This window comes from Plasmodium reichenowi, chromosome 10, assembly GCF_001601855.1.
Source record: "Plasmodium reichenowi strain SY57 chromosome 10, whole genome shotgun sequence".
NCBI lineage: Eukaryota > Apicomplexa > Aconoidasida > Haemosporida > Plasmodiidae > Plasmodium > Plasmodium reichenowi.
In genome coordinates this window covers 81,031-98,530 of record NC_033655.1, presented here as the reverse complement: position 1 = coordinate 98,530, position 17,500 = coordinate 81,031, and the positions used below count along the sequence as shown (strand labels likewise).

At 18.4% G+C, this 17,500-nt stretch overlaps 5 protein-coding genes across 5 annotated transcripts; 2 read left to right on the top strand and 3 right to left on the bottom strand.

Annotated features, from left to right (window-relative positions):
• Positions 1-541: 541 nt before the first annotated feature.
• Positions 542-6,814, top strand: PRSY57_1002800 (hypothetical protein; the record flags this gene model as incomplete). The annotated part of the gene is made up of 1 exon (XM_012907618.2): positions 542-6,814. One exon carries the CDS (start codon positions 542-544, stop codon positions 6,812-6,814), a length of 6,273 nt encoding a protein of 2,090 aa, XP_012763072.2.
• A 1,544-nt stretch (positions 6,815-8,358) lies between these two features.
• Positions 8,359-8,841, top strand: PRSY57_1002700 (N-acetyltransferase, putative; the record flags this gene model as incomplete). Its single annotated transcript, XM_012907617.2, has 1 exon — positions 8,359-8,841. One exon carries the CDS (start codon positions 8,359-8,361, stop codon positions 8,839-8,841), a length of 483 nt encoding a protein of 160 aa, XP_012763071.2.
• Positions 8,842-9,197: 356 nt separating this feature from the next.
• Positions 9,198-9,907, bottom strand: PRSY57_1002600 (hypothetical protein; the record flags this gene model as incomplete). The annotated part of the gene is made up of 2 exons (XM_012907616.1): positions 9,198-9,401; positions 9,512-9,907. The coding sequence occupies 2 exons, from the start codon at positions 9,905-9,907 to the stop codon at positions 9,198-9,200; spliced, it is 600 nt and encodes a 199-aa protein (XP_012763070.1).
• A 1,080-nt stretch (positions 9,908-10,987) lies between these two features.
• PRSY57_1002500 (hypothetical protein) lies at positions 10,988-11,632 on the bottom strand (the record flags this gene model as incomplete). The annotated part of the gene is made up of 4 exons (XM_012907615.2): positions 10,988-11,050; positions 11,208-11,366; positions 11,479-11,532; positions 11,624-11,632. 4 exons carry the CDS (start codon positions 11,630-11,632, stop codon positions 10,988-10,990), a joined length of 285 nt encoding a protein of 94 aa, XP_012763069.1.
• Positions 11,633-13,061: 1,429 nt separating this feature from the next.
• On the bottom strand, positions 13,062-16,955 carry PRSY57_1002400 (hypothetical protein; the record flags this gene model as incomplete). Its single annotated transcript, XM_012907614.2, has 1 exon — positions 13,062-16,955. The coding sequence occupies one exon, from the start codon at positions 16,953-16,955 to the stop codon at positions 13,062-13,064; it is 3,894 nt and encodes a 1,297-aa protein (XP_012763068.2).
• Positions 16,956-17,500: the final 545 nt, after the last annotated feature.

Genomic DNA, 17,500 nt, shown 5'->3' with positions numbered 1-17,500 from the left:
ATGATATATTTGATAAAATTAGTTTAAATAAATAAATATATATATATATATATATATATTTGTAAAATATATTATAATTTTTTGGTTTCTCAAAAGTACACCATTTGTGTAATAATAAATATTATTATGTGCTTTATGTAGAGAGTTGAAAATATATAAAATTAATTTTTTTTCTTTAATTTGCACATAGAGTATTTTTTAGAAATAAGTGTTTAAGTAGATATATAGATTAATTTTTTTTTTTGTTTTTTTTTTTTTTTTTTTTTTTGTTTGTTTATTTGTTTGTTTATTTGTTTGTTTATTTGTTTGTTTATTTGTTTGTTTATTTGTTTGTTTATTTGTTTGTTTATTTTGTTTTATATTTATTCTTTTTTTGTCATTTAAAAAAGATCTACTTATAAGAACTATTCAGTAGTACCTATATGGATTACTAAATGTTTAGATACATACGTGTATATATATATATATATATATATATATATATATATGTATATATTTTACAATTTACTTATATCATTTTTATGCTTATAGAAAAAAAACAATGTTATATTCGAAGAGTAATTTGAATGTAGGTATCATTCCAAATAGGCAAGATAAAATGAATGGATCTTATATGTACATAAAAAAAATAAACAGTGATACAATAATAAAAAATATAAAAAAAAATTATAATTTGAACTTATTTGTAAATTCACAGGGGAAGGCATTATTAAATAATAATATTGTTAATATTCGTAATGCTGAGCTAGGGAAATATGTTTATAAGAATGGACTATATATTCATAATCCTCTTGAATTGAAGAAAGACATAATAAACGTTGTACATAAAAATAAATATATTCATAATATTCCAAGTAATGACGAGTATTGTACATGTAAAACAAAGTCTACAAATTTTGAATGTGTTAATAAATGTGAACATTATATAAATAAGGATATGAAATATATAGATGATAAAAACATATCATATTTAAAAAACAATGGAGATAATATAATTCCTAATGTAGTGTGTTTAAATAATAATTTATCATATTTAAATAAGAATATATATAACAAAATATATAATAATAATGATAAGCATAATTACAATAATTCAACTAGCAAAATTTATAAGAGTACACAAAAGAATATTGCGCAATATAATATTCATCCATTTGTTAAATATGAGTTAAAATGGGATGTAAAAAATGATATTGCTAGAAATAAAAATTATTTCTTAATGAGGAAAATATCTGAGAATGATAATGAATATATAGAAAATAAGGAGGAAGATAAAAAAAAAAAAAAAAATTATATAATCAAAAGTTATTATAAAAAGTTGAAGAACATTAAAGAAAATAATAAAAATACAAATATACAAACAAATGATATATACACAATTGGACAGGAAAAATATATTCCAATAAATAATAAACCTATTTATAATTTATCATTAAATAATAATTACATTTCTTATGATAACAAACAATGTTTATTTCATAATAGTCCCTTTTTCTTAAATACTCAAATGACCATGAATAATAATTACAAAGATATAAAATTTAATAATATTGCTAAAAAAAAAAATTTGCTTTTTCAGTCTTCAGAAAAGAACAATACATCAAATAAAACTGTTACACACAAAAGTAATTTAGTAAATAAAATAAATAAAAATAATACATATAATACAAACAGTACATATAATACAAACAATACAAATAATACAAACAATGCAAATAATACAAACAATACAAATAATACACACAATACATATAATAATACATATAATGCAAATGTTGGAAAAGTAAGTCATAAACTCTTAGCTGATCATATGTCAAAAGAAAATCTTAACAATTTTAATAAAAAGACAGAAGAAAAAAAAGAAAAAAAAAAAGAAAAAAAGACAGAAGAAGAAGAAGAAGAAGAAGAAAAAAAAAAAAAAAAAAAAAAGAAATCAATTAAAAATTCATATCAAAATATTCAAAAAATTCAAAATAATAAGGATAAAATGTTAAGTCAAAATGAAAAGAGCAATATATCCAACTTAAATAAAATAAATCATGTCCTTGTTTTGAAAAATGTGAACAAAAAGGAAGCAAATAAAAATAACAATCAAGTAATAAGTGATAATATACAAAATGATAATAATATACCAAATGATAATAATATACCAAATGATAATAATATACAAAATGATAGTAATATAATAAATGTACCGAGTGAGGAAGATATTACTAAAGATGAATTCTCGAAAGAATGCAACAAATTAAATGACGAATGTACACAAGAATGCAACAAATTAAATGACGAATGTACACAAGAATGCAACAAATTAAATGAAAAATGTACACAAGAATGCAACAAATTAAATGACGAATGTATACAAGAATGCAACAAATTAAATGACGAATGTATACAAGAATGTAACAAATTAAATGAAAAATGTAAGGATGAAAGCAATTCTTTAAAAAGTGCTTCCAATAAAGAAAGTGATATGGTAAAGGATATTTGTAAAATAGAAAGTCATGTAATATCTGAAGTATGTAAAAAGGAAAGCGAAATTATAAAAGAAGTATCTATAACAGAAAGAAATATAATTAAAGAAATACATAATTGTAATAATGTTATATTGAAAAAAACAAATAATAATAATAAAGACATGAATATGTTGAAAGATAATGAAAAAAAAAAAGATACATATATTAAGGAAAGCAAAGAAAAAAAGAATAATATTTATAATGTATCTAAAAAAAACAAAAAGAATGATTATAATAATAATAATAATATTAATTATGTTCCTCAGGAAAAATTACAAATTATTAATAACCAATCCAAGATAAATAAAGGTATAATAAATGATAATAAAATATATAAGAAAAGTACCAAAATAGATTATATATCACCGGAATATATTAGTCAAGTCATTAAAGATTATCATAATGAAGAAAGAAAACAAAAAAAAAATATATATTACGAAAATGTAAAAGTTGAAAAAGGTACTACTCTATGTGATAAAAAGAAGAATTCCGGTTTGTTGAATAAAAATGAAAAAAGAAACATGTCTCATATACATACAAAGGACTTTTATAAGTACTGTAAAAAAAAAGAAAGTTCTATTTCTTGTACAAATGAACATAAAGCCATAAATGGAGATTCTAATTTAAAAAAAATAAAAAGAGAAGACCATAAAAATAAAGAAAATATAGAAAGGGATATCGAAATGTCACAAATTGTAAACATTGTTGCTGAAGATAAATTAGACAAATGTCATTTGTCGGAATTAATAAAGATAATGAAAAAACTAGAAAAGGTTCATATGAAAAAAATGAATATAGATAATTTAATATTAGAAGGGAATTGTTGGCAAGATTTTATAAAAAGTGTAGAAGGAAAAAATAAAGGTGAAGATAAAGTAAGAAATAAAGGTGAAGATAAAGTAAAAAATAAAGGTGAGGATAACGTAAAATATAAAGGTGAGGATAACGTAAAAAATAAAGGTGAAGATAAAGTAAAAATTAAAGGTGAGGATAACGTAAAAAATAAAGGTGAGGATAACGTAAAAAATAAAGGTGAGGATAACATAAAAAATAAAGGTGAGGATAACGTAAAATATAAAGGAAAAGCAAACGTTATATCCCTTTCTAGTAATAATTATAATGTAGATAATAGGAATAAAAAAAAATACAGTGAAATAGTATATAATAAAAAAACGAACTACACTAAAAATAAAAAGAATATTAATAATAAGTGTCATGTGAATGATGAGAATAACAATGTTTTATGTAATGTAGATGAAAATATGATGTTATCCAAGAAAAAAGAAAATTTGATTGAACTTAATAAAAGTAATAGTAACAAGGTTAACATTATAAATAATATAAAAAATTATATAGATGTGTTAAATTTAACTGTTGATGAATTAATACATTTAAAAAATGTAAAAGACATATTTTGGTATCTATATATAAAATCTAAGTTTGTTAAAAAACAAAATATGAAAGAATTTTGTGAGGTAATTAAAGATAAGATGGATGATAAGATACATAAGAATTATTTTATGGAATATGTAGATTATGAGAGTTTTAAAAAATTTAATAAAAATAATTTTGATACATTTGAAGAGAAAATATATTTATTGGAAAATTTATTTTATTTATTAAAATCATATCCATTAGATTATGATGAAAATAGAGGATGTTTTTATATGTTATATCCACAAAAAAATAAAATGTTTAAAAATTCAGAATATGATATAATAAAAAATAAACTTCATCATTTAAAAATAAGTAAGGATATAACTGAACATTTTAAAAATAATTTTTTCTTTTTAGATAAGATATTTATACCTAAGGATGCCTTTTTTTTTGTTAAAGATTCTGAAGATATTGGTTTGAGGGATAAAGATAATAATATTATTTATATACATCAAGCATTGGTAAGTGATTTGAAGGAAGATGTAAATGATAAGAGTATATTTGATAACTTATATTCTTGTAGTCCTCCATATAAGTCTGATTATTTTAGATACATACAAAAGAAGAAGATACAAAATAAAATTAGGAAATTTAAAGAATATATATTATATTATTATGAATTCCATTCTGTACAAGATTTCTTTGATTTATTAATATTATTTGATGAAGAATATAAAAATTTAAAAATGTTAAATAGTTGTACGGATATTCCTTATAATTTAACAAAAAGGTTGTATTCTGACTATTCTCATAAAGTAATGAACATAATCACCAAAAATGAGGAACCGTTCAAAAATATTATTGATAATTTCAATAACATACATATAAAGAATAATATGAATAAATATAATGTTTTTAATAATCATGAGGAAAATTGTATGTATGTATCTAACAAGTTGTGTAACAAAGAAAAAGATAATATAAAAAGAATACATAAGGATGCAAATTTTAATATTACAAAAAGGTATATTTCTTTAGAAAATTTAGAAAACAATTATAACCAAAAAAGTAATATAAATGAGAAAAATGATAAGGTAGATATTCATAAGAATTTGTTTTGTTCAAAAACAAGGGATAGTAATATATGGTCAAATAAGTTTGTATTTAATAAAAAAGAATGTAATGTAAATAAGTATATGTTATATGAAAAATATAATCCATTAAAAAAATATAATAATAAGAAAAATAATACTTGTACTACAGACAATAGTTATGGTATAGATAGTAAGTATGGTATAGATAATAATTATGGTATAGATAGTAAGTATGGTATAGATAATAATTATGGTATAGATAATAAGTATGGTATAGATAATAAGTATGGTATAGATAATAATTATGGTATAAATAATAATTATGGTATAAATAATAATTATGGTATAAATAATAATTATGGTATAAATAGTAGTCATTGTGTGGATTCCCATTTTTGTGCTGAAGATTCAAAATACGAAATCGATGAAATGTCAAATATATATTTATCATTTTTTTATTCAAATGATAATAAAAGTAAAATGAAAGAAATAACTTTAGATACATTTAAAATGTTTGTAGAAAATTTGGGTAAAATTAAAGGTCTTGGGAAATTTACATGTATTGATGAATGCTTTTTAGGTATGACATTTTGTGATCCAGATATACCTAAACATTTATGTAATCAGAAAAAGGTATTACCAAAAAATATGAATTATAATGGTTTCATGTATTGTATGCGATATATACCATATGTTATACCAGATTTCCCTTTATCAACTAGCCATTTTGAGATATCTTATAATAATGTAGAGATATTTAATTCAAGAAATTCCTTTTTACATATATTAAAATATAGAGGAAATAGAAATGATATAATTTTATTAAGAAATAAAATTGTTTTGGATATTATAGAGATATTTGTATATATACCATGGAATTTTGGTGTAGACACAGGAATGTATACTTCATTGGTTCCTATGCTTGCAGAGGGCAAACGGACAGTTGACATGTGTAAGTCTTCTTATTATAAAAATTATAAATATTATTTAAAAAGAAATAAGAAATATAATAATATCAAAAGTTTTAACATGTCATCCGATAATTTTTCGGATACAAATTCTACATCTACATCGAAAAATGAATCGAATAATTTTGTGAGTACAATGTGTAGTAAGGAATATAACAAAAGATATATAACTGGGTATGTGGAAGAAGAAAAAATAAGTAAGATAAAAGAAAGGGATATATTACATTTAAATGATAATATAAATAATATGGATGATAATAGTTTGAATAGTTCTTATAATAATAATAATATATCTTTTGAAGAAAGATTTTTAAAAATGAAAAAAAAATTATCTTATAAATGGATACCTAAATGGCATATGTGTAATGATATATTTTTATCAAGATTAATATCTTATGATGAAATACAGATAAGTTTACAAAAAATATTTCCTTTATATTTAATACAAACAGCTTTAATTTATATGGTTCATATATCATGTTGTTTCTTAACTAATGAAGAATGGAAATATTTCTTTGAATCTCCTTTTACTCTTTATAAAAAATTAACACCAGAAGAAATAGCTATACGATATATAAAATTAAAGGGATCTAAATTTAATAAAGTAAATAATATTCAAATAAATAAAAATATTGATATTCATCAAATATTTATGAGCATACCAGAAAATATGAAATGTCCTGAAATTTATAAACTAGCTATAAATGGAGAAAATACAAGTAGTGGCTATTTAGCTGAACCATTCGATATTTATCATTTAATGTTTGTTTGTAAAGTTTTCTGGTATATATTTTTATATGCAGATAACTTTGTTATACTTCGATCAACCTTATTTAAAAACAAACCAACAAAAAAATAAAAATAAAAATATAAATATAAAAATAAAAATATAACGTAAAAGATGTCTACATATATATATATATATATATATATATATATATATATATATATATATATGAAAAAATAATAAATAACAATATGTAATAAATGTGTATTAATTTTTGTACAAAAATATTATACTATTTTCAATAAATATACCTATAATATATTATACATGTGTATGCTTAGTTTTATCATAATTTATTATTTTTTATATTTCATTATATTTCACTATATATATATATATATATATATATATATATATATATATATTTGTATATTTGTATATTTGTATATTTGTATAATTTATCATTATTTATTCATATACACAAAAGATCCACAACATTCCAAAATAGAAAAAAAAAATTATTTTTTTGTAAATTAAAATGAATAATGAAATATTATTTTTTTATAATAGAATTTTTTTTTTTTTTTTTTTTTAACTTTTAATATATATAAATTGTAATTATTTTTACAAATTTATATCCATATTTTTAGAAAAACGACTAATAATGAAGGAAGAGAAAGAGAGAAAGAAAAAAAAAAAAAAAATAAAATAAATAAATAAATAAAATAAAAATATGAATTCTTAATAATAATATATGATTTTACATTGTGTTAATAATTTATATATAAAAATTTCCCCCCTTAACTGTGTGAATAAATTCCCTATTTTCTTCTATATAATAATAAATACATATTTTTATATTATAAAAAATGAAAAAATAAATAATAATAATATTATATATATATATATATATATATATATAATAAATCAATTTTATTGTGCTTATAATATGGCTACGTAAAAATCAACATCTTATTTATATATATAATGACTTGATGTAATAATTAAGAATTAATAAACATAGAAGAAAAGAAACGTATAATAAACATGATACTAAACAAATTAAAAAAAAAAAAAAAAGAACAAGAATAAAAATAAAAATAACAAAATATGTATATATATTTTTTAATTTTTTAATTTTCTATTTATATATATACCATTTTTAGTTACAAATGAATGCAAAAATATAATATATATATATAATAAATATTTTTATGAATATAAATGAATTTTTTTATTTTTTTATCGGAAGAGATGTATAATTAAAAACGGTATATAGTTAAATATGATATATATATATATATATATATATATATATATATATATATATATATATATATATGTATATATAATATTATTTATGTACGTATAAAATTACAATTATAGGAGAAAATATTATATTAAAAAAAAGAATTTTTTTTTATATATATATATGAAAAAAAAAAAAAAAAAAAATTTAAAAGAACAAGTTAAAATTTTGGAGAAACCTTTTTGTCATTAAAAATTAAATGATTTATATAGAATACAATACCTTATGTGTATAAAAAAAAAAAAAAAAAAGAAGAAATAATAAATAAATAAATAAATAGATAAATAAATAAATAAATAAATATAATTGTATAATATATATAGTCCCAATTTTATATATAAAAAATTTCTAAAAGTCTGGATAATTTTTGTTTTTTATAAAAAAAAAAAAAATGTTATCTATAAGAAAATGTAACATATATGATTTGTTATCCATGCAACAATGTAATAGTATAAATTTACCAGAGAATTATAATTTGAGATATTATTTTTACCATGCCTTATCATGGCCATACTTAAGTCAAATTGCTGAAGATGTAAATGGAAAAGTTTGTGGATATTCTTTGGGGAAACTTGAAGAAGATAATGAATATAAAGGTCATTTAACTTCAGTTGCAGTTTTAAAAACATATAGAAAATTAAAATTAGCTTTTTATTTAATATTACAAACACATCAACATTTAAAAGATATTTATCGAGCAAATAATATATGTTTACATGTGAGAGTAAGTAATAACGCTGCTTTAAATCTATATTATAATTTATTGAATTATAAGGTTAACGGTATAGAAACGCAATATTATGGAAATAAGGAAAATGCCTATTTAATGGAGCACGTTTTTGCAAGGTAGGGAAAATTAATATATGAACACAGAAATATATATATATATATATATATATATATTACATTTTTAACGTGTTATTTCATTTAATGATTGCAATATTTTATTTTTTTTTAATGTTTTATTTGTATTATTATTATTTATTTAATTTTTTTTTAATTTTTTTTTAATTTTTTTTAATTTAAATATAAAATATAAAACATGGAAAAAAAAAAAAAAAATTGTATATAAGCAAAATTACAAAAAAAAAAAGAAGAAAAAAAAAACATAAAATATACACATAAATAGTATGTATATATGTATATACTTTTACTATTTATTTTATTATTTTATTATTTTATTATATTATTATTTTATTTTATTGTCTATTCTTCTGTGTCATTTGTTAATTCATCCTTAAATAAGTCTGAATAATATTCTTTTATATTTTCCATCTCACAAAGTAATTGTGTTTGTTCACTTAGGTTGCATAAAACAAAGTTGAGAAAAGGAACTCGTTTTCTCTCTTTAATTAGTTGAGCTAATTTGTAACGAATATCTTTGGTATTTCGTTTTATCCAAATATAACCCTTTGAAAAAAAAAAAAAAAAAAAAAAAAAAAAATACATACATATATATATATATATATATATATATATATATATATTTATTTATTTATTTATAATTTTTGGTTGTGTACCTGCCTTGCGTCTATGGAATCTCCCATAATTTCAACAAAAACTTTAGCTACAGAACAATCTGAATTTAATTCAACCTTATATACACTTATTCCCTCAATAATATCTTCATCGATATGATATTTATAATTTAATTTAATACCTTGTTTATAAAATATAGATTGTAGCGCATACTTCAAATCTCTCTCAAATCTTTTTCTATAAATCACATGACGATTCGTTTCTTTCCTTGCAAAATAAGGCAAGGTTCTTATTCGTCGTCTCTTATTACTATTATTATATGTTATATATGTATCAATAAAATATGGAAATTTAAAGAGGGGTGTTTTCTTTTTTATATTTAATGTATTATTAATATAAGTTAACGTGAATAAAAAGAGAAGGAAATATAAGAACATTTCCAAGTAGTTGTCTCACCCAAAATAAAAAATTAAATGATATAATATAAAAAAAAAAAAAAAAAAAAAAAAAAAATTACATATGTCCTAGCATTTTGTAATTAATAAGGAAATAAAATATATAAACATATATGTATATGTATATATATATATATATATATATTCAAATATAATATACGAAATAAGAACAAATAAAATTATAAAGATATATAATAAATAATGTGTTATATTATATTTATTTCATTAAATTTATACATATATATATATATAAATTCCTCATATGGGTAATAACTTCTAAATATATTTAATATTATAATATGTTTAGTTCTTTATTTAATCTTCTTATTTAAATGACAGTTTTTTTAAAATAATTCTTTAAACACAAACACATAAATAAAAAAAAAAAAAAAAAAAAAAAGGAAATAAGAAATATTATGCAAATAGTCATCTAAATATTCTTATATCTTATATACTAAAAAAGTAAAAATTTTAAATGAAGGATGTAAAATAATATACACATATATATAACAACAATGTTATATTTTATTTGGAAAAATATAAGATGAAAAAAAAACAATTTGGTAAATATATATATTTATACTATATATGTATATTTTATTTTGTAAGATGTTTTTTTTTTTTTTTTTCTAATTTTTTTTTTTTTAAATTATTTTAAAATATGTTTACATAAAAAAAAAGATTAGAATAAAGAAAAAATAATGCACATTGAAAAATGTATACATTAATATATTTAAATAAATTATAATATAATATAGTTGGATAAAAGAGAAGATAATAAATTCAACTAATATATAAATAAAAAGGTATACCTATTTATACCGTGATATAATTAAATTATATATATATATTAAATCTATACTTTTTAATTAAATAAAAGGATAATATATTATAAGTGTAGGAGCAAAAAAAAAAAAAAAGAAATATATATATATATATATATATATATTATTATAACTTGTTATTATTAATATAACAATGTGTACATAAGCAGTTATATGTTTATATATGTAAGATAAAATATGCTTTTATTTTAAGGCTTCTTTTATTGTCGCTCTCATTTTAGTCGTCCTCAGGAGCATGAGGATGTCTTTCTGGTGGTAAGTCATTAGGGTCTCTTAAAGGCTATAAAATAAATAAATAAATCAATAGGTACAAAATTGGGTATTCATATCAATGTACACATATATATATATATATATATATATATATATATATATATATATATATATATTTATTTATTTATTTATTTATATATATATATATTTTATGCTCTGCTTACATTGGGGGGATTTTTTCTGAGAATATATTTTTTGTAAAAAAAATTTCCAGACATAGCTCCCATAAAACCAGAAAAAATTATAAAAATGTAACTTGAAAATTTGATGGCATATTTGACTGGTTGCATTCTTCCATGGAATACTACACCAGTACCATAAGGCTGGAAAAAAATAAAATTTTTAAAACAATATATATATATATATATATATATATATATTATCTTAAAAGGTTTATACATATGATTAATTCGTATAACGCTCTTTTTAACTAACCGGTTTGGGAAGTGATTTAAATTCGCTAGATGCTAGACGAGTTGAAGCATTTTTCTAAAAAGAAAATGACAATATATTGTATAAACATTAAAATGATAATATACATACAAAAATTTTTTCTTTTTAAAGCATTATGTTTTCTTACTAATATCATTTTGTACAATAATTATAAAAATACGGATAATTATTTTAAGTCTATTTTCTCTAACATATTTAGAAGTTGATTATAAAAGGCATGAAATATAATTTACACATATATTAATAAATAAATAAATAAATAAATAAATATATATATATATATATATATATATATATATATATATATATATATATATATATATATATATATATTTATATTTATATTTTATTTTTCTTCTTTGTATAATTTTAATATATTACTTTTAAAAAAATATAGAAACTTTATATTATAATTAAATATAAGGTTTATTTATATAAAATGCATTTATATTTTATATATTAGAATATATATATAATATATTATATTAATCCTTTCAATTTAGTCCCTTCAAATGTCAAAAAAATATTAAGGATTTTTCTTTTTATTTGCAAATGTATTTGAAACGAAAAATAACATATATGTAAAAAATATAAAATAAACATACAGTATTATATAAATAAATATATATATATATATATTATTTTAAAGAATATATAAAGTAATTATTTTTTTATAAAAATGAAAAAAAAAAAAAAAAAAAAATCCATAATTTAAAAAGTGTATATATGCTTATATATACATATAGAAAAAAAGAATATATATATATATATATATATATATATATATATATATATATATATATATACATATATATTATTTATATATTTTTTTACCATTAGGTATTTCATTTAATATAAAAATATTATTATTTTTTTTTAATTAAAAATATATATATATATATATATATATATATATTTATATATGTGTATTTCATTTATGGTCAATGTTATTTATTATTTTTTTTTTTCATACGATTATGAAATAGAGTGTCTAAATTAGTTACAACTTTTATATTGTGTAATTAAATTTTTTGATTAAAAGTTTTTAAAACTCTATTTTATTTATAATAATTAAAATAATATCCACTTTAATTATATATATATATATATATTATATATATGTCAGATAAAATGTTTATAAATATGTGTGAGTATTTTCGTTCAAAAAAATACATGATATAATAAAATAAGAATTTATTCATAAAAGGAAAAAAAAAAAAAAAAACATTGTTGTATGAAATAAAAATGTTGTAAATTTTTTTTTTTTTTAAATGAGAAATTGAATTTGAAAAATGTAAAAATGGAATAAATTTTATTCATATAAATGTGTATGGAATTATCTATTTTTTTTTTTTTTTTTTTTATTAAAAAGGTGAAAAATAAATAAATGAATATATAAATAAAATATATATATATGTGTATATTATTTTTTATTTATGTATTCCGATATTTATTTCATATTAATATAAGAAGATAGATAAATAAAATAAATAAATATATATATATATATATATATATATATATTATATTATACGGATTTATTATATGTATAACATGTTCCCCTTTTACACATATTTTTTACCTTGATTTTTCTTGAGACAGTATACAATTTCCTTAAGATATAATAAATATGGTAGCTCATATTTTGAAAATAAGTTTCTTCTATTAATTTCTAAAGTTCTTGAGCATAGAATATAAGAGTATATTATTGTAAATGATACACAAGCGATTATAAAGAGGAATTCCATAAATGCTTTGTGGATTGAAAAAGACCAATATAAAGATGTGAAGGATATAATATATAGAAAATACAATAAATAATGTGTTGGATATCTTACTATTAGTAATATGGATGTTTGAATTATTAACATATGTATATATATATAAACATAATATGGGCTTTTAAAATAATCTAATGAAGAGATAGCTATATATATATCTAATAAGCTTAAAATTAATTTGCATAGACATAATAAAAGTGTCGAAAAGTAATATTTTTTAATATCATAATATAATTGGTTTATATTTTTATATGATATAAATACATAAAAAATATATATGATTATATTCATTAATAATTTTATAAGAACAAATGGTACATAAGTTTGAAAGCCTAATGGATTACGTATCCAGTTAGATGTATATAATTTATATGTTGTTAATAAGTCTAATAGAATTATATATATGATTAAGTATATATGTATATAATATGTTTTGCATATAATATTTTTATTAAATTCATCCATCCATGATATATACCATTTTTCTATTTTTGGATTTTTAAATATTCCTAATGGGTTTCTTTCAGGTATGAATATTTTACTTTTCCAAGTAGCATTTTGCATGAGTATTTTTTTTTTTTTTAAATCAAAAAGTACCTTTTTGGATACATCAAAGAAATTTTGTAAACATTTTGGTAAGGACATAAATAACATTTGAACTTTGGGGTTATTCATAAATAAGAATTTATATCTGTAACCATTTTTTTTTGATGAGAAATATATTTTTTTTTTATTTGAATATAAAGACAGATCTTTTCTTTTATGTTTTTTTTGTTTTTTTTTGGTCTGATTACTAATATCTAATTCTATAATTTTATCTAAGATATCATATGTTTGTCTTGTATTCATATTAATTCTTTTGTTTATATTACTATAAGATGCTGTATTATTTGAATTTCTAATATCTAAATTTGATGTTTTATGTATATAATTGCTTAAGAATGTTTTGGATGTAACACTGTTACTATTATTATTAGAAAAATTTTTACTGCTTGTAAGAAATTTATTATTTTGTATATATTTATTATTTTGTATATATTTATTATTTTGTATATATTTATTATTTTGTACATATTTATTGTTTTGTATATATTTATCATTTTGTATATATTTATCATTTTGTATATATTTATTATTTTGTATATATTTATTATTTTGTATATATTTATTATTTGAAAAATTATTATGACTTGTTTTATTTATTTTTGTATCTCCTATACATATGGCACTTTTCGATTTCTTGAAAATTATACTATTTTTACTTTTATTATTATTATTGTTATATTTTTCTTCTTCATATCTTTTTCCTAAAACTTTTTTTTTTATTTCGTATAATTCACTTTCTTCTGATAACAACATATTTTTATCAATTTTTATATTTTTTAATTTTACCGAATCGTCTGAATTGTATGGGTTTAAATCTTCTGTTATGAATGTTGTATAATTTTGTTCTTCTATATATGTGTTGGATACTATATTTTTGTCTTCATCATAGGTTAAGATATCACCATTGTTATTATATATGTCATGATTATTATTATATATATCATTATTATTATTATTATTATCATTATTATTATCATTATCTTTATCATTTTTATTCATTTTATTTATGGGATATACACTGCAATTTTTTTTTTTTTTTTTTTTTTTTTTTTTTGATATATCTTTTATTTGTTCATTTGTTATTTCGTTTTGCATAATAATATCTTCATATAAAGTGATGTCACTTTGTGAAAATATTTTAGAAGCATATAAATTACATGTTTTATTTAATATATTATAATTACACGTTAATAATTTACAATTATTATATATTTTATTATCATCTTCAAAATTAAATAGATTTTGTTTTTCAATTTGACATACATTATCTGTAATGTTTTTTATTTTATGCTTTTGGTCATCTGGTATGAAATTATTATTATCCATTTTATTATTTTCATCTGTTTCCTTGTTTTTATTATCAATATAACATTTTATGAGTAAGCAATTTCTCATTTTATTAATTTTATTTTCTGTTAAATTTATATTACTATTATTATTATTATTATTATTTTGGTAATAGTCTATTATATGCGAGTCTTCTTCTTTGTCTTTTCTTTCCAATATAGTTTTGTAGTTTTGTGTAATAACACCATTTTGTTGTTCATTGTTAAATGGATTATTGGAACTTTTAATATTTTTTAATTTTGTTTGTTCCTTTTCTATATTTTGTGAATCTTTATCATTTTTGCCTGATTTTGAGCTGATTTTTGAATTATTAAAATGGCTGATATTATCAGACGTATATTCATTTTTATTACAATAAATACTATTACTACTACTACAACTATAATCATCATCATCATCATTATTATTATTATTATTATTATGATTATTATTATTATTATTGTCATTATTTGCGATATTTATTATAACGTGTGATTCATTCTTCTTTCTTTGTGAAATGTTATACTCATTTTCATTTTTATCATCATTATATTTTAATGTTGATATATCACGCGCTGTTCTTATCCCCTTGTAGTTGTCTTCATTTATGGGGAATATAAAATAATTATTTTGAGGAATATTCATATTTACAGTATTGCTTTTTTTTTTTTGAACAATATTGGAAATTTTATTTATTTTTGTTTTATTTTTTTTTTTTTTTTTTGAGCTAGTCAAATGGAAATATTCATTTTTTTCTTTTTCTTTATCTTTTTGGTTAATTTTTTTTTTAACTATATTGTGTGTAAGAATTTTTTCCCCAGAATTGTAACCATTGCTGTTACTATTATTAAGAGATAAGTTATAGGGTGTTGTACATTTTGAATTTAAATATGCTTTATTTTTATTATTTATATTATGATGTGTTGTAGTATTAATATCACTAGAAAAATGGCTATTTTTATTTTCATGTGAATATTCATGATGTAGTACTGAATTTTTTTTTTTTTTTTCACAAGTTACAATTGATGCGTTATTATTATTTTTCGAATCATTAGGATATGGTAGGTGTGAATATGTTTTCGATTTAAAACATATATATGAATTAATTAATGAGGAAAATATTTGTTTTTCTAAGTTCTTGACTTTTTTTGAAGCTACAACATATTTACAAGGGTTTTTTTTTGATATGACTAAAAGACAACATAATTCATAGACACGAAAATATAAGATATTCCCTCCAATAATTTGTAAAATATAAGATAAGAGATCAATAAAAAATAAAGTATCAATGTCAGCTCCAAAGGATCCTATATTTAAATTATATTGTATTAATATTCCTGCAGCTACACTAAAAAAAAACAAGGTTATTAAATTATAGTATGCATATCCTGTAAGAGCAAATGAAAAAAATAATAATTGCATATTAGCTATTTTAAATGAATCAATAATTAAAGATAAGGTACAGGTAACTATAATACTTATAAAAAATAAAATTTCTAAAACATATTTTCCAATATCAATTTTTGATAAAACAAAAGTTCTTATTACAACAAAACTAATTAAAGAATATATAAATAATAATGTCCCAAGACACAATGCCCATAAATATTCAACATCGAATGTTAAATATATTTTATTTACTGCTGTATATCCAATCATAATAAAAGTTTGTAAATTCTGAAGGGCAATTATAACTACAAAATCTTCTGACTTTATATCAATTGAATGTCTAATTGAATTCTCCATTTTGTAAAAAGTAAAACAAAATAAAACAAAACAATATTAAATAAAATAAAATAAAATAAAAGATATAACGGAGACAATATTGGCTTCACAAATCGTATAACAATGGTATTATCATACTTGCACATATATATATATATATATTTATTCATTTTTGAACATTGTTAATATAGTACGAGGGACCTCTATTTATTATATCACGGAAGAAAAAAATTGACATAATGAAGAATAGAAAAAATATTTTAAAATAAAAAATTATATATATATATATATGATTATTTTACACAAATGAATGCCATAATATAGAAACATTACAAAAGTTCAAATAAAAAAAAAAAAATTTAATTCATTTAAAATTAAAAGCGCTATAAAATTAAAGAATAAACATATAATAAAAATGTAAAAAAAAAAAAAAAAAGAAAAAAAAAAAAAAAAATTAAAATAAAATAAAATAAATACTATATATAATTAACCAAATTACAATGTTATCATATATATATAATATATATATATATATATATATATATATATATATATATATATATATA